We start from the raw sequence: 24631 nt of genomic DNA, 5'->3' as shown, positions 1-24631 counted from the left end.
TGCAGACAAAAGTGCAGTTTGACCTGATCCTTCAAACACTTACACGTGAACTTACCTTTATGCATGTGAGCAGTCCTACTGAGGGGATTGCTCACTTCATTTTGGGCCTGAGCCAAAGTCCAAAGTGGGAAAGGCTCCCACTGATACCATGGGGTTTGGAACAAGCCCCATACATTTTAGCAGGCTCAGGGCATATGGTTGCCAAACCAAATAACATTTGTGGAAATGTGGTTGATGAGAAGAAAAGAGAAACGGCCATTCTTTTAAATGTGATGGTTCAATATACAGCAATCATAAATATTAATTAAAATGCTTAAGTTTTCAAGAGTAGCCGGTAACACAGAGAGATGTTGCCGTTCTCTTGTTTGTTTGTAACTGCAATAAAAATACCTTTTTTGGAAAAAAGACATTTTGTCTTTAGATGACCCGTGGGACAGAGCTTTGGTTACCATACATCAGCAGGCCAGTATTACTGATTCACTTTTATGGAGACTTATGGAATGGAATCTCTAGTATGGTAATGCTAGTATAGGTTTTATTTGATTAAATGAACAATATGTGACATATTGATTGTTTGTTGATTATATTGATATTCAGTGCTATGGGACAGATTCACCCCAAAGTGGCACAGCTAATTCACCCTGGTCTTGATTCAGTAAAGTATCCCTTTTTGATAAAGCAATTAGGCACATGCTTATCTGTAAGCAAATGCCTAAATTCCAGTGATTTCAGTGATGAAGTGCTTTGCTGAATCAGGGCCTGTGTGTCCAAGGGGGAGAGCAGGTAGGGGTATCTCTGCTTACTCTCCGACAGGGCTTCTGCCCCAGGAGAGCAGTTTTAAAGGTACGTCTTCACTGCACTTAACTCGAGTTATCTATGGTCAAACCAACTTCTCTTGAAAAGCTCATGTGAGAATGCCCCACTGGGAAGCCGTACTTTAGCTGCACAGAGTGTGTGTAAGCTGCTGTAAATTGAATAGTCCCCTCCCCAAGGTGTGGCTCAAGCCTCCTGCCTGGAGCTTGCTGTGTTTATGGGGAGTGACTTCTGTCTGCACACGTCTTGAGACCTCGTCAGTTCTCTTCAGTGACACCTGGTACCTGCACTGTGACCATGACACACAAGATGCTGTCTCTTGGGAAAATGAATAGTGCTACCACTGCCGGCAAGGAGTATAAATCCCTGTACACAAGAAACAATGAGGTACATTACCACAAACCCCAGCAAAGAAATGATGCACCCAAAAGTAACAATATGACAAAGGGGGACTTCACTGGGGCCATGAAAATAGGCTCTGGGGAGGGGAGGAAAGGGTTAGGGTTAACTAATCTTTAACATCAACATCTCAACATGTTTCCCACCTCCCAACACTCTCAGCACTTCCCAACCCCTTGCTCCCTCCTGGGCACCTTGCCAGCAGATGGCATGCTGAGATTGCGTCCAGAGATGAGTGCATTGGCCAGCTTACACAAAAAGGGTCCCCTTACAGTGTCTTGGCCCCTGGGTGGGGCAGAATCCCTCCCTGGCCTGCAGTCCCATGGAGAGCACAGCTGGTTCTCAGTAACTGGTACCAGGTTGGATCTCTGCCATTCTTGATGCTGGTCTCTGCAGGGTTGGCACTACCTGACCCATGCACTAGATCCCACAGCAGTTCAAAGATCCCATTTGTGGGAAATGGGAGTTAATCAGAGACTCCCTTAGCTGTTCTGCTTCTATTGCAGTTCTCAAGCTCAAACCTGAAACTAAATCTACAGTATCTGTCTGGATCAGGCTGAGCCATGTCACCAATGCGGAAGCCTTCCAATTGGCCTCATACGGAGTATTTAGTCCATTCTGTCCCCACCCCAGGCTCCAAGCATGCATGAAATGATAATCCACAGAGTAGGACCCCACCGAGGCTCAGCCCAAATAGGGGTTACAGTTGTACTGTAACCCGCTGTAGCCTTTACCCACTGACGGGCAGGCCAACTCAAGGTAAAAGCACCAGCCCGCTCAGATTAAGGATTTGTATGTATGTATGGGACTCAAATTAATCCTGCAATGAAGACATGCCCTAAATTGTGGTGGAGCCCTGCTGAAGGAGGCTACGGCAGAGGCAAGCCACTTAACTTCCTTCGGTTGCAGTTTTCAGGGGTGGCAGGTTTGTATAATTTATGGTTGTGCCCAGTCCCACCCCCCACATCTGATATTAGTGAACATAACAGAATTAATGGGGTAGGGCTGAGTGGTTTGGAGTATGGGAGGGAGCTCAGGGCTGGGGCAGAGGATTGGGGTCTGAGGGCTCTGGCTAGGGCCTGGGATGAGGGATTTTGGGTGTGGGAGGGGCCCAGGGTCAGGGTAGAGGGAAGCAGTTATGGTCCTTCTGGCCATGCGAGTTTGTGGGCTAGTGAATAGGGAAACACACTATTGATGTAGAAATCAAACTTAGCCAGGGTAAAGCAGGGGTGAAGCTATGCCAACTAATAGGTATTTTTGTGTGATGGTACAGTCCAAATTTGGTTTGGCAAATTTCTGGCCTTTGTGATTGAAAGCCTCCCTCCAAAAACCTCTAAATCCCACCTTTTTATTTTTTCCAGAAAAATCTGCAACTCATTAACATGTGGTGAAAGCAATGCAACAATGCAACCTTGATTGTAAAATCTCTTTTAAATCTTAATATTATGGAGCCAAAGTCTTAACTGCAAAGCCCCTTGCTTTTGTGGTGTGAGGCAGTGTCAACATTATTTGAACATCTCTTTTTGGTAGTTTAATTTCCTTTGTTAGACGTTTCATTTGGGTGAGGGGGGTGGGGAAGAATAAGAAGAAAGGGAAATAGGCTATTGGCAGTGCAGGCCTAATCTTGCTCATTTTACTCTCACACACAGCCCCAATGATTTGGGTGAGTATGATGAGCAGGACTTGATTAGTTCAGGGTGGGAAGCTCCTTTAACCTTGTGTACTGTATAGCATGGGGATAAGCCTGCTATTTCTGCTGTTTGTCTTTAATCTTCAGGTTGTTGCTTCTCGCTGTTCCGTTTTCTGAGAGTAGGAATTATTGCTATTGTTAGTTGAATAATTCCTTCACTGAGTTTGTCACCTTGAATGTGTTGATAGACAATCACTATGTCTCCCTGAGTCTTCTCTTCTGCAGTCTGTATACGTTCAACATCCCCAATCTCTTCTTGGCTCTCTTATCTGAACACTTGGGATACAAATATCATAATTCCAGTGTTTAACAAGGGCTGTAAAGTCAATCCTGCATTTTATAGACCCATGACCTTCATTGATGTGGCAGCTACATTGAATAAAAGTTTTTGTTGATTAAGTTGCTCAGTGAGGGGCTGAGTTTTGAGAAGGACGGACTATTTAAAAAAATTTTTTTTCCTCTTGCTACTGATCAGTGTCTTGTATCTTTCCACCAACTTGAAAGATGTGCAAATATTTGAAAGTAAAAGCTCTTTTCAGGGTCTGACTTTCCAGTAGCATTTGACTCTATAGCAAGAAATCTGCACTGTTGCACAATGATGGAACAAGTGGTCAGGGTTTGCTTTGTGTGGCCATCCATTCCTGTATGTGTCTCAGATTGGAATGGGACAGAACTGGGGCTTACCTACCCCTTTTCCTTTGTGAGTGGCATCCCTCTGTGCATACTTGCTCCTTTTCTTACTGTTTCCAAGCTAGAAGGACCAGTATTTTATGGCCCAAATATAATAGGCATAGAAGTAACATTTCTCCTTTGGCTGAAAATCACCCCATTGTAGAGGGGCAGCAGAATGCCTGACCATCACTAAATTGCCACTTGTGTCCTCTTTTGCTGTAAATTTCACCCCACATGCAGATGGTCCACAGTTTAGTTCATTAGATCCCACGGACACCGGAGAATTTAGCCAATAAACTTTGAACATTGTTTGCCTTGGCCAAACTAAAACTGCACCAATGTAAACTAGGGTTTTTTTAGTGGCTCGAGAGTTCTATGCTTCTTTTGCTTGGTGCATGATAATATGACAGACTCTCTTAATTTATTATCATTTGAGGGTAATCTGCCATCGAAATATAGTCTAAGTCTCATGGGTAGAATCCAACAAAAGGTAAAAAAGGCTCCTCTGAGTATCATTAGATTTAGGTACCAGATTGATTTCTAATTTTTGCCAGCTACTTCTCAGGTATTTGAAACTTGGATTAATGCAGCTAGTTCACATCTGGGGCTGAAGTGGTGGTTGACTAGTCATCTGATTTAGACTGAGTTGAGATGTCTCTAACTGGAGGCGGAAGTTGGTCTATGCTTTGGCAAATATGGGAAAATGTAAGCTAAAGCTGGATGCTAGATCTTCAGAAAAGTGTCTGCTGCCAAAGGGAGCTGTTAGGTCTTTAAAGCTGCAGTTAACTAAAGTTAATTCTACTCAAAGAGACAAAGGCCATAAAAATGGTGGAAAATGGCTAAGCAGAGGAACCCTGCTGATAATAGCTCATTCTGGAAAGCCTGCTCTTGCCCTCTGGTCCAAGTGGCCTTGTTCTCAAATAGCCAGTTGAGGTGGGAAGCTTGGGAAGATGCACGAGAATAGACCTTATACAATCAACTGACTCCACTTTACTTTTAAATTGACATAACTGTTTAAAGTGCTACTCTGAAAAGCAGATTTTTCTAACTCAACAGATTTTTCTCTTTGTGTGTATTTAGAGCCAGATCTATTGACTGGAGTGACAAGAATAGGGCTTTTCTTCCTTTTTAATGAAGTTGGAGCTGGAGCTGGGATTCTTCTTTGTGCATTATCATAATTGTTTACTGTGTTCCAGTTACAGACCCAATCACTCACACTTGTGTAAGCCCTTTTGCAGTGGTGGAGCCTACCCAGGTGACAGTGAGCACATCATTTGAAAACAGTGGCATTGTGCAGGTTTAAATCAGGACAGAATTGAGCCTGCGAGAGCTTTTATTACTGAGAATGATACATGAAAAGAAAGAAACCCAGTTTCTTTGTCAGCACCTAGGTAGAACTTTACGCGGAGCACCTGATCCTGTAGCCTTTATCCACATGACCACCAATGAAGTCAAGCCACAGTTGACTATTTCTGTGTGATGCACTCTTTGGCAGGCTTGGTTTGTTGTCTTCGTAGGCAAGATGCTGTATCTGTTTTATGGTCTATTGTCTCTCTCTTTTTTCATCAGATGTTCCTTGCAGAGGAGAATGTGGATTTTCGGATACACGTGGAGAATCAGACACGAGCAAGGGATGATGTGAGCAGAAAGCAGCTTAGACTCTACCAACTGTACAGCAGGACGAGTGGGAAACACATCCAAGTTCTAGGCAGGAGGATCAGTGCTAAGGGGGAAGATGGAGACAAATATGGTAAGAATATTAACCGTGACTCATCCAGGGCCAGTACAAAGGCCTGAAATGAATATGTTTGGGTGAGAACAAATGGAAAGATGGGTCACAGCCTTGCACTAGAACGGGCTTCCTGTATTTTAGCTTATGCATCAGAAAAATGAAGCTGTGAAATTGAATTAGAAAAGCTGTTTGTTCCTGAAACACTTTGAGATGTCCTTGGCGAAGATGCTTCCAGTCAACTTGATGGAGACCCCTCACTAGCAGGGATTAAGAATTGGATACTGTAAGGTACTGAGTGCTGCTCCCAACTCCCACTCAAATAAATTGGAGTCAAGAGAAATTTCAGCATCTTGCAGGATTAGATCCAGGGAATCAAAGAGCCAATCATTCTAGTTTCCTGTGAGTGCACCACTCAGTCTAGCAAAACACACAACTGCATCCTATCGAAAGGAAAATTGAAATATTTTATGAAACTTCATCTGTGTAATCCTATTTCTTTCTCTTTTCTGAATACTGCATATTATGCCTTATTGACCGTTGCCCTCTGGTTTGGTTCATTGGTTGATATGTCACTGCAGACATTCATGAACATATATTGCCTCTGACTGTGTATGTTGTACGTACGAGCATTGGGATGTGGGTGAAGGGGAAACTTTTTTGAAAATAATTCTCTCTCTCAGGGAACTGCAGACATTAACGTGCAGTACACGGCTGGCATAGAGGTGTGCCACACAGGGATGGCCTCTGCCAGTGTGCAAGGAGCATATAAAGCGGGGCAGGATAAGGCCTGTGTGCCACTGGAGAAATAGTTCAGAAATAGCTGATCTTTCTCAAAATGACCCTTCTGGTATTGCCAAAGCCCTAGTTTGTTCTACATCATGTCCTTTATATAGCTAAGAAAGGCCAGGGGGGTCGGCTTCTAGATGTTGCCTTTGCTTTTCCAACATTTCTAAGTAATATGGGTTGGAGAAGACCATTTGACTGCTGATTTTAGGCCATTAGGCTGCTTTTGTCGTGTTTCTGTCCCTCTTGTGCCTGCACAGTCTTCATAAATACTCCTCCTAGGCCGCAGAAGAGAAGGATACTGAGGTCCCATAGGGAACTGTGCAGTGGCCAGGAGGTCCAAACCTGGACCTGCACCAAGTGAAAGGCAGCACAGAGCCCTGCCTTTTTTGCGGTCCCCCCCTGTCATGCACTGAGGCGCTCCTCCCTCAATGACCTGCTGCAGCCCACCCACCTTGGAAGCCCAGTCCACTCCCAGTTGCTGAAAAGCTCCCTACCACCCTTGTTGTGACCCATGCCCAGTAATGACAGCCCTCCCCCTACCCATCTATTCCAGTTGCTGAAACCCTCTTGCATCATCCTAATAACAAGCCTCCCGGACCAGCTGCAAACCCCTCCCACCTCTAGACCAGCTGTAAGGGTTGTGGAAACCTGCTCCCTATCACACATGGCACAGGGACACTCAAAGCATGATAATCCATGTGGCAGCGAGTGGGGCCTTAGAAGCAGGATGTGGCCCCTGTGATAATGGAGTGGAGAGATGTCAGGGTCAGGGACGTGAAGAATCATCTGTGCAACAATCAACCCTGACTACCAAGGCGATGGCATAGAATGAATTATTTTCCAGAAATGCCCCCAGAGACTTTGTTAAGGTGTCACCTCTGATCAGGACCAGGGATAGACCTAACACAGGACACTGGATCTGAACGCTCCTGAACTTTGGATCCAGATCTGAAAGTTGTTGGTTAGGTGTATCTCTAACACAGAGTTTGGACGGCACCTTTCTCTCACACCCATTGGTTGACCCTTCTCCTTCTCCACATCCTCTCTTCTTCCTTCTTTGGAGTATAATTTTCATCATTTCTGAATCTGGCCCACTCAGTCAGAGTCAGGATTAGATTTGGGGAATCCCTGATTCCCAATCCCATGCTCATTCCTCTAGAGCTCGCTGCCTGTCTTGGCAATAACATTGGCAATGGATGTAAAAGAGAGTCACAGTGTTGCAGGGAGAGTGGGAATCCGTCTGAGAAGTTGCAACAAAGGAAAAGATGCCCAAGCGTATGAAATAGCTCCAAAGGCTGCTGCTGCGGGCACAAGTCTAGAGAAGGAGAAGGAAGTGTGTGGGAATCACAACTGGAACAAAGTATAATATAGTATGTTTTCCACAGGTGCCTCCGAACACTGAAGTATCACTTCAGAGAGGATGCAGGCTGGTGGGTAGGTGGGGGCAGCCTTCCCTAACCTGGGAGTTTGAACCCTTTCATCTGCCTCTCCCAGATGACATTTGAACTCCCTAGTTGCTGTCTCACTCTTTAGATGGGAGGGTGGTTTAGAGCTTAGTCTTCAAGCGAAGAGATGACCTTTTTTTCTGAATATCCAACATCCAAATAATTCATTACAAGGATGGAGAGTGGGGTTTTATTTGGGTTTTCAGGGAAGGGAGAGTTGGCTGATTTATTGCAGGCCTTACTGACTTGTGCAAATTTTCCTTGCCTCTTGGCTAAAGAGGATGCACAGAAATGGAGTCAAAATGAGGTCCCAGGCAGTGGTGTGGTGGTTTCAGATCTCATAGACTCGGTGATCACTACAGCACAATTTCATGCAGCTTCAAATCAGTAAAATAACAAACTGTAACGTGTATTAGACACCTGCTGTAGGAAGAAACCAAGATCTAAACGGAGGAAGTATGGCAGCCCAGCCACCTGATACAGGTGTGGATATGCCATTTGTAAAGACAAATACAAGTTTTGAGGTCCATAAAATAGCTAATGTAATAATCTGGGGATTCGATTTTGGGTTCGTGCAAAGCCACCTTAGCTCTGAGGCCAGGATCTGGCCCCATGTGTCTGATTTATTAAACAGAAAATTAAGTCTTTTAATAGAATTAATTGAGTCTGTTTTATCCTTTTAGTCAGATGGCTTTTATCTCTTCTCAAACATATGAAAATCCATTTGAACAGCTAAGTCAATTATCAGACTAAATTAAATCTAATAACAATGCCTACTGCTTTCAGAAACACTAATTAAATATACTTACCTATCTCACTAGGGGGTGGTGAGGCTTAATTGCTGTTCCTAAAGTGCTCTGATATCCTCAGATAAAAGGCGATATATATATGCAAAAATACTGTCTCTTAACCCACCAGAAATTAATGAAAAGACTGACAATCTATTTACAGATTACACGTTTATTTTGGATCCTTTAATCTATCCTGATGTAGTTTGCTTTGGCCCAGAAAAAACAGTATTCTTGTTACAAACTTATTACTACTTTACCAGGTGTCTAAGTGGTTCTTTTCATTCAGAAAATGAAATGGGCTGGAAGGGGGTGGGGGAGGGAAGAAGGACTTGGAACCTTTATATTCTATCTCAGATAAATGGTACAGATAGGCAAGATAGAGATCAGTGACCTGAAACACTAGAGCCTTTCATTTATTTTCATTTCACAAAAGGCAGAAGACATTCTATACTGTTTGTTCACTATCTTTGTGTCCGGTTCACTTGGCTGGATGTAGCTCTCTAGGATGGGTGAAGGCACTTTGGCTCATTTGTACTTCACAGCTGTGTGGTTTTGTTTTAAAGTATATTTGTCACAGTCTGCGGTTGTACCGGAGGGAGTGTGTGTGTGTGTGTTTAAAGTTATATCCAGGACAAGTGATTTCCCCACCCTTCACTGTTGTGTGACATGCTTTGCACCAGCTGACCCCTTGGCTGGTGCGTTCCTCCCCAGAGGTGGCAGTATTTTAGTGATGGGTGATTTATGGCTGGATCAAGGCCTTGCACCACTTAAGCCATAAAAATAGAGGCTTAAGTGAGACCTTGTGCTGGCCCTCTGTCCTGGGATTAATTTTACCTATAGTGAGTAAATTGCTTTGGAATTCTTACGGATGGAATGTGTTATATGGAGGTTTATTATTATAATTTGTTATTAGAGACTGTTCTTCTCTAAAGCACAATCACGTCAGTATTGCACTAGCGTGACCCTGGTCAAAATATTCCACAGGAATGACCCCGACAGTCCAGTTTATGCACTAGCCCCAAACACTATTGTAATCTCCTTTATAATTGGGGACAGCACCAGAAATGAGGAGCCCTCCATCCTAAACTGTCTTTCAGTTTCCAAGCCCTTCACCTTTAGACTTCCAGCCTCTCTGAGGACCTGATCCCAAGCCCATTAAAGTTCATTGAAAGACTCTTGCTGACCTCCTTGGGTTTTGGATCAAGCCCTAGTTGCCTGTGAGAAAAGATGGGCAATACATTGTTCACAGAATATTAACAAGTCTGGGCCCTGGCAGATCCTGGCGGGAAGCAAATTCCAGAGACAAGGAGAACACCCTGTGTCAGTAGCTCCCCCTGCTTATCAAGGAGGATCATCTCCAGTGTCTCCACTCACATCAGCTATGGCATTATGACCCAGGGAGAGAGCCAGTCTCTCCGGTAGTCAGGTCTCGAAACTTAAAGGTTAAATCTGGCACTGGTATACCACCTGGAAACGTATGGGGAGCCAGAGCAACTCTGAGTATTGGTGCTATATCCCCTGTGTGATGGACCACTCAGCTGTGATCACTGCATTCAGTACTAGCTTGAGCTTCCAGTTGGTGCCGGTGTACGAGCTCGTGTAGAGCGTTTTATAGCAGTATAGACATCAGACACAATCCTTCCCTGCTGGAGACTTCATTTGTGGAGTAGGTGGGCTCAGCGGTGAGGGGTGGGAAGGGTGCGGAAAGTAGTAGTATAGTAAAATAGCATCCTGTAATTGCTGAATTCCTTCTGAGGTTTCAGCCAGCCTGTGCTTTCTGAAATTACCAAGCTAATGTAGCAGTTCTTTGGGCTTGGCAGGCTGACAGCTAGCCTAGAACTCTCTCAACTCATTTCACTAATGACTCCCATTTGTTCTCTCTCAAAGCCTGGAAACAATGCAAAATACCAGGGCCATTGTTCCATGTCTAGCAAGTCATTCCATCCCCTCCATATCCCTGGCACCTTAAAGGCAAGTTGCCTTGGGAAAACCCATTAACCCTTTCCTTTCCTACTGTAGTTTATACTGAGAGTGGTTCCCTTGGGAAGGGGAGGAAGAAAAACAAATACCCTTTCAGTGTCCGGAAGGCACAGAGTAAAAGTGTTTACCTATCAGCAAAGGGAGATATCCCAAGCAGTTACTGTGGCTAGTTAAACATAGACATCTTTCCGCAAGCATCAGTTACAAGCATGACATTTAGAATCTGCTTTGTTTCCCAGGTATATGTAAAAGGACCTGCCTATCACAGTACAGATCCTCAGATACTCTGAATGAATTGTGGTTTGCTCTGTAATTTATTCAGTCAAAACATCAGGATGGCTGTTTCCTATTTAAACTACGCCTCCAGTCTCTTGCCGTTACAGTTTTGACACGACAACAAGACAAATAATTTTTCAAAAAGACCTTTTATCTTCTAAATCATTTATTTTCACTTACTTGGCCTGGGGGCAGAGCTGACCTCAGCATAGCGATGATCATTCACCATGGCAGCTGTACAGTCATACAGGGCTGTGTGATTGGGCTAAGCCAGGGACGCCTTCGCTGTCCAGCTGCTGTGTTGTCTCCCCCCCATACCCCCCAACATCTCCTTATCATTCTCTGTGTGTGATTGTCTCCCCTTCTAATTTGGGTGGAGCAGGCGTCCAGTGGCAAAGTTTTCCTTTGAAAGCAGGCAAGGGTACGCCAGGAGTGACAGAGCAGCTGGATGAATTAGAAACATTGTGAGCAGACCGGCTGCTTTGTTGAACCACTAATAGTAACTCTGTAGCCAAGCCTCCCAGGGTTCTGTGGGCTATGAGAGAACTGGGTGATAGTCACCTTAGATTCTATTCTGGAAGGTTCAGCAGCCATTTGAAATATATTATAATTGTCTTAGTTGAGCCATCTGTACATTTAAGGGACGTGTGTGTGCGGGTGTATGCATGTGTTTGCTGTGATCTGCATTTGTGGTGGGAGCTCTGCTCAAGAAAGATGAGGAATAAAAAAACAAAACCAAGGCTATGAAAATTTGTTTCAGTCAGTGAATTTTCAGCAGGCCCTTGCACATACATCCACAACGTTCGTGATTCCTAAGTCTAGCATACAATGAGTGAACAATGGTTAATTCCATATCTGACCACCCAGATGCAGTCCACCTGTTTTGTGTGCAAATGTGGATGTGAGCCTTTATTTCCCCTCCCCCCCCAGCCCAAAAGTGCGTTCCTCACTTCTGAGCTCACCCTGAGAGACCTTAAACAGTCCTGCTTTTCAAAGTGGGGGTACTGAGCACTCTCTGAAAATCAGGCTCCTTTTAAGGCGTCTTTAGTTGGATAGCCAAAAATGGAAGCACACAAAATCACTAGTCACTTTTGAAAATGTAGGCCTTTATGCATACAGATTTATTAGGTCCCCCCAAATAGTGAAAGTGCAGTGTTTAGAGACCCCACCCCATAGAATTTGACCTGTAAAGTTTTAACATGGGAAGTGCCAATGAAAGATATTTATTTTCATACAAGTTATTAAAGGATTTTCCTGTTGGTTAACTCTGTGTGTGGGGGTGGAGTGGGAGTGGTATAATTCTATACTGTGATTTAAGTGTTCCCATTAGAAATGTAGAATAGGAAATAGGATCCCATCTGTGAGCAATTTAAGAGGAAGTGAGACAATGGAGTCAATTGCTACTCCAGTTTAGATAATCAATACAAATATTATTAGTATAGTGATTTATCTTTCTAGGCACTTTATGAAAATGTGAATGCCAGACCCTGAAGACAAGGCAATATAATATTATCTGTTCCTGCTTTCCTGTGATTAAGCTTTCCTTCCACACAGCTTGTGCAGATGCCTTTCTACATGTTCTTCCCCAGCTGTGGTGAAACGTCAGAGAAACAAAATTAGGGTTCTTTCTCTTTTTGCTGATTCTGAGCGGAGGTCTTGGTAGATACCATGTGTGTTGGTACAAAAGTGACTTTATCATTTTATGCAAGAGACGTACAGTGTCAGTCAATTAATAGGAGCCTCCAAAATCTTGGAGACAATCTTTTTCATTGTTTTAAGCTTTGGTATTTTCAGAAACACAGAAGAGTGATTCTCCACTATAAAGGCAGAGAGCGCTTAAGTCTTGTTTATTGAGTTCTGGTGAGTCTTTCTACCTAGGTATTTATATCAAGCCTAGAACTGTGGTATCAGTGATTTTTCTTTATGCTAAATCATTTGAGACAGTGCAGAATTGAAGTAGGTTCTTGTAATTGCTGGGACGTGGCTAAACGTGACCTGAAAATAGAGCTGGCCAACATTTGTGGAATGAGAAGGTTTTAGCCCCAAAATGGCCTTTTCTTCCAAAAATGATTTTTTCTAAATAAATGATTGATGTCAACATTCTTTATTTTTATGAAACTTTTAGTGTCTCTTTTTAGAAAAAAGACAGAGTGGGGAGTTTTTCTATCAAAAATATTACCTAACAAGTTATTGAAATGTTCCTTTTACTGGAAACCTGGTCTTCGGTAAATGAAAAATGTCATTGGTTATTTGGATAATGGCTGCAATAAAAAAATTCCCATACAATTTTGCTCAACTTTTTAAAAAAATGAAAAAGTGTGTTTCAAATCCTTTTGAAATGAAAACAACTTTGAAATTCCAACATTTTTCATGGAAACAAATTTTCATGTTTTAAGAGCGGAAGGATGAGCAGTGGCTAAGATGGTATGTGGGATCCAAGAGTCCTGAGTTTAATTCCCAGCTTTGAAACAGACTTAATGTGTGATCTTGGGCAAGTCACTTACTCTTGCTGTGTCTCAATTCCCCATCTGTACAGTTATCCTCATTGTGAAGAAAAATATAAAAAATTATGAGGTAGTCAAATACTCTGGCAGTGGGGGACGTGCCATAGTTTAGATAGAACTAGGTATTTGCTGTTTCTGATGCTGAGAGATCAGTCCTATTTTTAGGCCATGATAGTAATAATGTCTTATAGTGCCTTTCATTCCACAGAATCTCACAGCATTTAATGTGGGGATCTCTACAGCCACCTCAGCAAATATTTTAACAATGCACAGCAGTTTGGGACAGGAAGTTAAAAAGAATACTTTCCCCTCTTGCAACTGCAAAACAGATTTACCTAGGCGGAAAGGTAAAAAGCATGAAGCCATTCACTGTGTCTCTTAAGGGGAGGAATAACCAATGTGTATTTCTTAGAAATTTGGAAGAATCCAAAACGGGAGTTAAAAATATCCCCTCCGCGCCCCCTCCCCATGACTATCTGTGGTTTGACCTAAATATTGTCCTATAAGCATTCAGCAACTGCTAACTTCACGTCCGTCCAATGCTGGCATTTTCCAGACTGCCTGCCAAGGAGGACACGTGTAGGGAGTCTGCAGTCTCCAAAGAGTTCCCAAGACATAGAAGACAAATCAGAAACAAAGGGGCTAAGAGGGCCTAGAGAACGAACATTCGTTCCTTGCGGCACATGAAGAGGGTCTGAGGGATGGAAGGAGTTGATAGCCTGGTCTGCGGCTTGCTCTGTGGGAACATCCATCTAATGATCTACATCAGCTGTAGGGGGAAAATACGCTCCAGCCATAATGTGTTTTCAGAACTCTTGCACTAGACAGTATGTGCTTTGATCCTGACACACAAGCTGGGAACCTCTGAACTTGTCTCTAACTGAATCCTCCCAGCTCTGGTTGCAAATGGGTCTCTACTCTGTGTACACTATGGCCCAGATCCTCAAAGGCATTTAGGTGTCTAACTCCATTGAAATCAATGGGAGTTAGGTGCCTAATACATGACTAATAGATACTCTGTACTATAGTATGTAACTAAGCAGAATCCTCACATAATGCATTAGGGGTTGGTGCGACTTAGTTGGCAGAATGGCTGTGTATTGCACTAACCTTCTCGCGGTATCCTTTGCAACTAGGAGACTGGAATTAGCGTCAACAAAACTTTCTGCTCCTCTGCATTCCAGAAAATGGGGGTACTCTTACCTCTCGAATAAAAAGAGGGTCTACGCTATGGACACATACATATTGTAATGCAGCCCTACCTCCCTGTAATTGTAATGAGCTCAGCTGTGTCAGCCTCAGAATCTTCTTTCAGGAAGCTATTCTCAGTACATCACAACTGGCTGGGAGCTGTTTTGGCTGAAAAGGGATGGGACCGGGTGGTGCATCATCCTACAGCCTCTTTAGTTCTTTGTCACCTGTTCAGTGGTGTCTGTTCTTGATCTTAGAACTGGGATTGGGCAAAGGAGATGGAAGGGATGTTGGGCCCCCAAGGTTGTGGATCAGTATTGTGGGTTGATCTAGACAAGAAATTGGCTTAGATGTATGGCCAATGAATATAGCAAATGGGAGGTGAATAAACTTGGGATCCAGGCTTCAAGATGGCATGGTTGTGTTTTGTTTTGTCTTTAATGGCTTTCAGGAATGGATGATAGAGAAAATCGGCAGCAGCTGGAGAAGAGTTAGGGTGGGGAAGCTGAAGGAGCAGGTGAGAATCAGCCAGACCTGCCTGTGATCCTACTGAAGATTGGAGAGTAGGTGAGGAACGCTGAGCATGGCAAAGCAGGGGGAATGGCTAAGTGTAGCACTGGAAGCATGCACAGATAAGGGTTTGAAATGATATCAAGATATAAAAAAGCCTTCCTTCTTGGCAGTGTGTTTGCTTGTGCACCAGTGGCGTTGTGAGACCTGTATTGTGCTGTGGTTCTCACTCCTGAAATTCTGGTGTGAGGGGGTATATTGCCATGAGTCACAAAACAGCAGATGCTGATATACTGGTCTTGTACTGTCTATACACAGAGTTTGGGAAATGTTCCAAAAGATTCCATTTACCGCAACCTACACTGCAACCCAGACCTCCACTTACTTAAAGAAAAGCGTTTCAAAATAGTTGTGGTGAATTATGAAGCAATTCAGAGGCATTTTTAATTCTTAGTTTAAAACGATGTACCCACCTATAGAAAGTCGGTCAGATCCTCAGCTAGTGTGATCGGCCTGGTTCCATTGACACCAGTGGATCTGTACCAGTTTACACCAGATGAGACTCTCGTCCAAGCTTTCTTTGCCTATGAAACCATAGTTCTAACAGTAACAGCAGTGTGGCAGCTCCAAAGAGGAGCATGTGCGAGTTAAAGGCCTTTGGATGCACTTTTTATCACAACTGAGGTCTGGTTCTCCTCTGACCTCCACCAGTGAAACTTCATTGACTTCAGTGGTGCAGCTCCTGATTTACATCCATGTGGGTAAGAGAGCTAAGGGTTAATGTTTCTTTTACCTGTAAAGGGTTAACAAAGGGAACCAAACACCTGACCAGAGGACCAATCAGGAAACCGGATTTTTTAAAAGCTCAGGGAGGGAATGTTTGGGTCTGTGTCTTTTGTCCGTCTCTCGGCTATGAGAGGGATCTTTCTATCTTCAAGCTTCTAATCTTCTGTTTCCCAGTTGTAAGTACAGGTATAAGACAATATAGGTTTTTATATTGTTTTTGTATTTACATGTGTGTAGTTGCTGGAATGTTTAAATTGTATTTCTTTTTTGAATAAGGTTGTTTATTCATTTTTTCTTTTAAGCAGACCCTGTATATTGTCACCTTGATACAGAGACCATTTTTGTCTTTTTCTTTCTTTTTATATAAAAGCTTTCTTTTTAAAACTTGTTGGATTTTCTTTTCTAGTGAGGCTCAAGGGGATAGGAATCTCTGTGCCAGGATTACGGTCTCTCTCAGGAAGACTGGGAGGGGGAAAAAGAAGGAGGGGGAAGGTGAATGGTCCTCTCGGTGTTGTGTTTCAGGAATTGAAGCAGATATCTTTAGTGTACCAGGGCAGGAGATCTGGGAGGAGGTAAAGAGGGGGAAGGGAAGCTGGGTTATTACCCTTTGTTGTGAGACTCAGGGCATCTGAGTCTTGGGGTTCCCAGGGAGGTTTTGAGGAACCAGAGTGAGTCAGATACTGGAATTTCTGGCTGGTGGCAGCGCTATCAGATCCAAGCTGGTAATTAAGCTTGGAGGCTCATGCAGGCACCCACATTTTGGACGCTAAGGTTCAGAATTGGGAATTATGTTTTATGACACAGGCCCCGAGTGCCTGATAGCAGTGATACTTCTTGTATCTTACACCTTCAATAAGACCTTGCATTTCAGACCATTTTAGCCAGTGGGAAGCAAAGTAACACTGTTACATTTTAGCCTGTGGTATAACTCACTGTAGTGGAGTTGCTGTGATTTAGTGCTGGCTTTTAGTCGCCCAGTGACATCTGATCAGGAGTTGCCTTTATTTGCTTTTCCATCTACATTTTTAATTGATTTTTACAGGTTACAGTTTCACTGGTGACCCATTAGCAGGCAGCTAGCCAAAAACGTATTGATTTTACACCTATTAATTTGGAGATACCGACCAATGAAATCTAAAAGCCTTGTCGCCCCTAGGAAAATCAATCCAACCGGGAGAGGGGCATGGCACTGGGAGGTAATTGTGCTTATTTCTCTAGTTGCCTGCCTTGTATGTTATACTTGTCACCCTGAAGCACTAAAAGCTTTGCCATTACCTGTCAACAAATAAACTAATACAGCCTATTTATAAGCCTCTGTAGTGGGAAAATATTCATTTTGCTCGGTGGTTTTTATGGCATTTTATTGGGAAATCTGGCCAAGTCGCGGTGGCACAAGGTGTGATCTCTGACCGACATAGCTGTGTTGGCAAAAGTTCCCCAGGTAGTTGCAGTTAGCCTGGCAAACTGAGTTTTTGCCAGGATGGCGTATGTTGCTTGTGGGTAACGGGATAACCTATGCCAGCAAAAAATGCAGTTTTGCTGGTATAAGAAGGCATTTCTTGTGTCCTCACTGAGAGTACTTCGCCGGTATTGTATACCTGTATACTAATATAGAGTGCTGGCCAAGCGCTCCCACTGTAGACTGCTGTCCTCGGTCTCTGGAATGGAAATCTTTAGCTTGTACTTAAATAGACCTTGTTCTAGCATAGGGCCCAAGCCTGCTGCTTTTGCTCGCATGAGTAGCTCTGTTGACTTCAATCTCTAAGGAGCTGATGCCAATTTATGAACTGTTTTGTTGATATTATCTGGGATTTTGTTTTCTCTTTTTTTTTTTTTTTTTTTATTACCAGAGGTGCCTTTCCCCCAAAGCAAGACTTCATCAGCTCCTCCCTCTGGGCTGTACTTGGAGGAAACAGTTTTAAGCTGTGGCAGAAGGTCTGTAGGAGCTTCTCTGGAGAGGTTTTCCTAAGCAAGTGCCACTCACCACCCAGCACTGTCCACGTTGTTGCTTCTCCACCTAAACTTGAATCTATTCTTTCATCTTAAAGCCCTTTGCAGTGAGGGCTGTACACACTGCCACTTATGTCGGTATAACCGATGTCGCTCATGGGTGTGAATAAGCCATCTCCCTGAGTGACATAAGTTACACTGACCTAAGTGCCGGTGTGGACAGCTCTCTCCTATCAGCATAGAGTGTCTTCACCAGATGTGCTACAACTGTACCACTTGTAGTGTAGACTAGCCCCGAATGAGAAATCTGTGAGGTCTCGCAACATCTTGTGAGGTAGGTAGGGCTGTGTATTCAGGCTTCAGAGGCTCCCGAATAAATATGAAAATCTTGTTTATATGCATTTGTTCTTTCTGGACTATACTTTTCCTCAGAGGTCGAAATAATGAGTTTCTGGTCTTAGATATTTCCACCAACTAGGAATTGAAATACCATGAGAAGGTCAGCTCTCGTGTTCTCTTGGTCCACATGTAGCCCCCGGAAGCATAGAACGTGAAAATCATAAACCGATACTTGAAGAAAACAGTTGCAAACCTAATTTAGACTGCAAGCTGTAGAAGGAAGGGACTTAGTCACCTTCCTTGTCTGTAAAACAGTTAGTGTAGCACATCAGTGTATGCTGATCTATAAGAATACCTGCATGCATCCATACCACGAGCTATGTAGGTAGGTATCAGTATCCCATTTTACTGATGGCTATAGACTGAGATCCAATGGGAGAAGTGTCTGCATGAGAATGTTGGGAAGGAATAGACTTAAGCTAAATCAATATAGCACTCTTTAACCAATACAAAGGAGCAGCAACTTTCTTGTGTAGACAAGACACAGTCACATAGTTGTGGCCATACCGCCTCAGAGTGATGCTTTGCTCCCTCTAGTGGTGACTAGGCCAACTAGAGTTTGATGAGCCTGCTACAGCCTGGGCTAACAGAGGGGAATCTTTTAGCTCAGGCAGCAGAGGTTCATGATTGAGAGGTCCCAGGTTTGATCCCGACTGCTGCTATTCCCCCCTTCATTCCCCTGTGGTGTTGGTGCTTCATAGTCATTGGCAGAGCTGGAAATAAGGCTGAGGACTCCCATTCCCCTTTTAACCACCGTGATCCAGTGTCTGTTTTCCACTTCTGACTACTATAAGCCTAGAATTCTGTTGTCATAAATTGTCAGCAATACTGTTCCTGCTCCCACTGAAGTCAATGGTGAAACTTTGGCTGACTTAATTGGGGCCACTAATAGCACTATTATGTTGATCTGTTCTTTTTTTGCATTGGTTTGTAACTTTCTACTCATTGTGTATTTTATAAAAATAGAGGAAAAAAGGGAAAATTCTCTACTTTGTCGTGCACATCTCTGCTGAACATTTTGCCTTTTGCCTGAGTGTGGGGTGTGCATTCAAGTCGGTGGAAGCTCTTCATGGAAAATGAGCATATAATCTGTAGTATAGACCAGTAGGGATAAAAGGTGAGCAATGTGGATTAGAGAGGCACATTTTACTCACAGGCACAGTGACTGATGCTTTATAATCTTCATTCATTCCTCAAGGATTTAACTCTTCTACATGGCCCTTTGGATGATAGACATTTCTTGGCCTGATTGAAACTCTTAAGATTCCTCCCCAAACTCTCTGGGTTACCTTAGAATTTCCACTCTGTCTCCTATTGATCCTGCTCTCTCAGAGCTAACTTTGCAAATGTGACTTTGAGCTACAAACCGTCTTCTTGCAGTTTGACCCAGCTAAAACCGATATCTGTCTCTCAGTCTCTCAGCAGGAAGAGACTGAGGGGAGACAGCAAATTTCAGCTCCTGGGGCTAAATTGCTGTGCTCTTTAGCTGCAACCTGCGTTAAACTAATTGAAGACCGGCTTTAAATATAACCCCTGATCAATCAGATTCATTGATTTATTTCCCCCCTCCCTCTTACCAAGTGCTAAGCAGTTTCCAACCTGGCTTTCTCCCCAAGAATTGCAAACCCCATCCACTATGTAATAAAGAGGATGGGATATTATGACAGCGCTACAATCTTATCAGCACGCTGGGGGAGGAAGGAATCTCCTATATTCATATGAATGTTTGGCAACTAAGAAAAGCCTCACTCAACAACAACAACAAAAGCTGATCCATTTTCTCCGGATGTCTTTGAAAGAGGCTTACCTTAGAGACAGACTAGAGAAAGGCTATTGATTTTGTTTGACCTCCAAACAGACTGCGGTCAGTATGATATTTTCCCTGTTGGAAATGAAGCAGGGCTGTGAATTTCAGGGTCAGCGTTTGTATTGTATCTATGCTTTGGAGCTTTGGGTTCTTTCTCAATACATGTCAAGTTGTGAGGAAAAGTAACACTGGAATACTCTGGATCTACCGTTCCTTCCTCTCTCTCTCTGCCACATTGTTAGTTAAATAAGACACATGTTGGGACTAGAATAACGTTTAGCAGTCCCATCCACTGAGCCCCACTGCAGGTTAGCGGGTTGAGCCATGAACATGAATGATATTTTGTAATTCCCATCTTGCTTTTTCCAGGGCCATGCCAAGCTCCTTTTCAAGCTATTAATTTCTCTTCTGCACCAGTGCTCATTATAACACCTGGTGTTAAGAAAGATCCTGCAGATTTACTGACCAGGAGGATGCAACCCTGCTGCAATCTTTATTTTTCCCTTCAGTGGAGCCTCACTAGCATTGGCCATATGGTAGATCTTGTATATTTTCCTCTCTCTCCTTTGATTATCCCCTTCCTGTATACAATAAGAAACTCTCTAAGGAGCACCTCCCTGGTTTTATTAAACTCCCCTGAGATTCTTTGCCTTTAAATGGGAAAGCCTTCCTAATTTGCACTTAGTATCCTGCAATTAAACCAAGTATCCTATTTTTACCTCCTGTGGTACAGTGTGAAAATACAGCTAGCATTGTATTTGTTAAAGAATCATATGGCTTCTTGGTAGATCTTTGCATGAGAAGTTTCATTAAATCAACATGCTTGTTCCTTGACAACAGCCTATTGAGCGGGAGTGGTTTAGAAGAATGGAAATACATCTTGGACTACAATATTGCAATAGACCATTAAGTGAAGGTTTTGGTCAACAAAACATTTAGACTTAAAGAGCAGGGGCATTTTTTTAAAGCCACAAACTCTCGAATGTCAGTTTCAAATTCCCCTTAGACTCTCTTTGAGATGAGGTATATTAATCTACAGATCTAACTGAACTGAGTCCTTCCCTATGTTATCTCCCCAACAATAATGCCTTATACATGTTATGTTTTTGCTGCTTTCCCCAACTCTATGGCAACAGTGACATGCATAAGTTTGCTGATTTCAGCATGGGACACAGATCAAAGAATAGCCATGTAAACCAGTGCAGATTGAGTCAGAGTGTTGGTAGAGGGTTTGTGATAGTCAAGCTTCCCCATCCTGAGGACCCCTGTTGGTACTAGCACATGAAGTTTCTAATTGCAGCACATGCCTCAGTTCCAGTCCAAGTGGACAGCAGTTCAAATCACCTCCAAAACCTATCCTGTCTCATTCAGAAAAATGAGTAGTCTGCATTGTCAGCGCTTGAATGCACATTTGAACTACCTTCTAGGTCAGGGTGAAGGTTACTGATATGAAAGTGTAAGACAGCCTGCATTGTGACTGCCTGCAGCCTATGTGGTCTGCTGACAATTATATATAGGTTTCCAACTGTAGTGCTTAATTTCCCAGAGCGAAATAGCCCTCTACCTCCCTAAAAAATAATGAATGATGGAATACGTATTCAGACAGTGTGAGCCAAGTTGAGCTGAGATTACAGCCTGTGTTATATATGTAACTATAGTGACTCCCAAGAGGAGTGCTTTAAGGGTCCCACAGAATCTTTGTTTTTAGCCTCAAACTAAACTTTTTTTCATACTTCAGAATATTCAGTGACATCAACCTGATTCCTTTGCAAACACCTCCAATAGTTATGGGGAAGAGAGAGCAGGGTTGGCTGTAGCTCTTGCATAAACATATAGGAAAGCAGCCAACAGAGAGAGATTATGAGAGGTGATTGAATAGCTCTTAATAAAAAGAAAAAAAAGTGTGAGCCTGCCCAAAGCTGTGCTGCTTTGCTGGACCGAACAGCATATGCCTTGAGAGATTTCATGCGCTGAGGAGTCAGTTGGGGGTGGCTTCAAGATTCACATACCCAAAACTTGCTCGTGCAATGGTGGAGGTTTGAAAATGAACCTCTTTGTGTGTACAGATGGGCATTTGTATCTGAAAAGTAGGTGATAGTATATCTAACTACCCAGTGTGCCCATGTAAAATCTCAGGCACAGTCACCAAGGCCTCTTGGAAATGGGTACCATATGGTTATATTGTCCTGTCAGACAGAACATAGGAAACACAGGCAAATAAACATACGTTTGCTGAAAGTTCACTTCCCCAAGTTGCTCTTCTGAATCCCCACATTATACAGTGATTGGTAACTGTATTCATTGTCCATTGTCCTTTGTTTACTGATAATACAGTAAAAAGTATCCATCTAGTGGGAGGAATAAGGGAAAAATTTGCAGTCCGACCTTGGCCAAGTCAGTTGACTTGTTCTTTACTCGAGGGATGTTATGAGATTTCATTAATTAACACACAGAAAACACGCTAAGATCCTTGAATGACAGGGGATGTGTCTGTACAAAGCATTATTATGAGGTCCTCTAAAGCACCAATACAGAATGTTACTATATTGCAATAGCTTTCACAAGACATCCCCAATACATCAGAATGGAAAAACCTGGGAATAAGATGTTCTTTTCTTTCATTTCTAAATTGGAGACTGAGCAAGTGAAAAGCCTAGATGTTCTTGTGTATTAAATGCTCATAAGCCATTTCTATAAGCTGGGTACCAAAGTCCCTTTGATTCTCAGAGGTAATTGTACTTTTTAATTAGCTGAAAAAATCCTCAGCCTAGGATCTTGCTATATAAATTATAATTAACCCCTTGGCACTGGAAGTTGAGATTTCCTGCCCCGAAGCACTAATGCAAAACGCATTAGCAGCACTTAACGTCAAGCACTCTAGACCACCAGTGCCAAAGGGTCATTTTGCTACCCAATAAATACTGCTTGCACTTGGAAGTCCAGTAGGAAAATGGCAAAGAAGCTGTGGAAACTTGAAGGAATTGCGGAAGACAGGATTTGAGGATGTTTGACCTGCTGCTTTGAGAGCTGCAAATGCCACAGCAGGAAGGACAACATTGAAAAACCTGGTGAGGAGATGAGAGCAAGGAGAGCGACGTGTCACGGAGAGTGGTTTTTGTTAGCGGATATGGCTGGTTGACTCGCCTTGAGAATGGCCCTGGGAATGCACAATTCATACACCTAGAGTGAAATAATTGTCTGTTGCCAAGAAGGAGAAATTGCCAGACACACTTGGCTGTGCCTGTTGTATACAGAGCACACTAGCAGCAGAGGTTTGGCCACCCACTGTTCTCATTCACTGGCATCCTGTCTTTCTGTCTCCTGTTCATCCTTGCACATTTGGGGATGAATTTTAACTCTTCAAACGGGAGGGGGCCTGAAGCAGAACACCAGGTCTGAGGGATTGTGATAAACACCCCAAATATTCTCTGAAACCTCGAGTCTCCAGTTATAACTCTCCCTTCTGTCTCCATGCCAACCCCACTCCCAAAAACCTTTGCTCATTGCTCACTAAAAACCTTTCTTGGAGAAGCGAGAGGCCTGGTGGTCTGCTGCTCTCTCTCTTTGGTGAGTCTTCTACTGATTTAGGATGAACTGATGGCCAGTTCACTCTTCTTTCAGCATCCCAGTCTCCTCTTCAGGAGCCCATAGTGAAGGTTGTGGTTGCTTCTTCTTTCTAATTAACTGGTTCATCTGCTTCCCCTGAACTTTGAGGTGGTGAAATTATTCTTCACTTCCCCCACAAAAGCTCTTGTATAGTGCTGTTGAAATAGATTGCCTGCCATGTTCCATCCCCAGAAACAATTTCATTTCAGCATTGGCTAAAGTGATTTTGATGTAGATACTCTGTAAACCATGTAGGGTTCCTAGAGGAATGCATTAAAAATATACAGACTTATTCTATAAGGACTCACTGTTGCTCCATCCTCTGCAGGTTCAGAAGATCATGACCCAGTTGAACCTGTGCAGTTCCATTGTGTTAAAGGCAGAGTGGGATGTGAGGACAGTTAAGTGCAGGTGGTCCACCTACTCACCATAGACTCCAGCATGGGGGTGCGTTAGGGAAGATCTGTAGCTGTGAAAATCACCAATCATTTGACCCTGCAGAAGTCACCAGTCACCAGCAGCAATAGCAGTTGTGAAGTGTCTCCACTGCTGTTGCATGGCCTGGAAGGAGGATTCCTTCCCCCTGCTCTTGTGGAGAAGTCCAGTGAACAGCCCTGCTCCTTGGAATTGCAAACTAGGTCAGAGATTTGGCTGTCAGGGCTGCATTTTTAAAATACAACTCGCCTATTTATAAAACCTCCTTGGGGTGGGGAAGAGACACACAGAGGTGAGCTGAAAGGCATGAGGGGAGTTCTGGAGCAGAGAACCTCCCACGCTGCAGCCACACTGTTTGCCAGTGAGCCCCAGATGTGCACAATATGAGCAGGTGAAAATGTGATCACGACTCTGTCTATAATGCATTTCACCCCACAGTGCACTCACACATCTGTTACAGAGATATTTTTACACTGGTAGCCTCAGCCTCATTTCAGCTGCTGAGGGCATCTCCACTCCTCTCTGCTTAAAGATCATAACAGGGGATAAAATAACCAGGGATAATGAGGTGGCACAATAAAGGAGGAGAGACCTGCTCCGGGCCAGTACAGCAACGAGTGCTGGAGAAGGCATGTATTTCTGAAGTTGCTTTTTAAAGTGAATTATCTGCTGGTGAAAGGTTCTGGGTTGAGAGCCCTGAGTCTGAAAGAACTGTTTATCCATGGAAAGACAGGCATAGCATGGACCTACTCATTTAAGTTCACTTGCAACCTCCAAAAGGTCACCTTAGCACCAAACTTTTGCCTAGCAAAAGATCAGGAAGCATAAAAAATAATACAATATCAATATTTAGTCAAAT

General features: G+C 43.3%; 1 protein-coding gene across 1 annotated transcript in view; it reads left to right on the top strand.

Moving 5' to 3' along the window:
- FGF18 (fibroblast growth factor 18) overlaps positions 1–24631 on the top strand; it is a 107990-nt gene that overhangs the window by 41106 nt on the left and 42253 nt on the right. The window contains exon 3 of the mRNA XM_032768766.2: positions 5144–5324. Coding sequence (XP_032624657.1) covers positions 5144–5324 — 181 coding nt within the window. The remainder of the gene's footprint in view (positions 1–5143; positions 5325–24631) is intronic.

This window comes from Chelonoidis abingdonii, chromosome 7 (genome assembly GCF_003597395.2).
Source record: "Chelonoidis abingdonii isolate Lonesome George chromosome 7, CheloAbing_2.0, whole genome shotgun sequence".
Taxonomy (NCBI): domain Eukaryota; kingdom Metazoa; phylum Chordata; order Testudines; family Testudinidae; genus Chelonoidis; species Chelonoidis abingdonii.
Note: the sequence above shows the minus strand (reverse complement) of the source record. Positions and strands in the feature narration are given on the sequence as shown.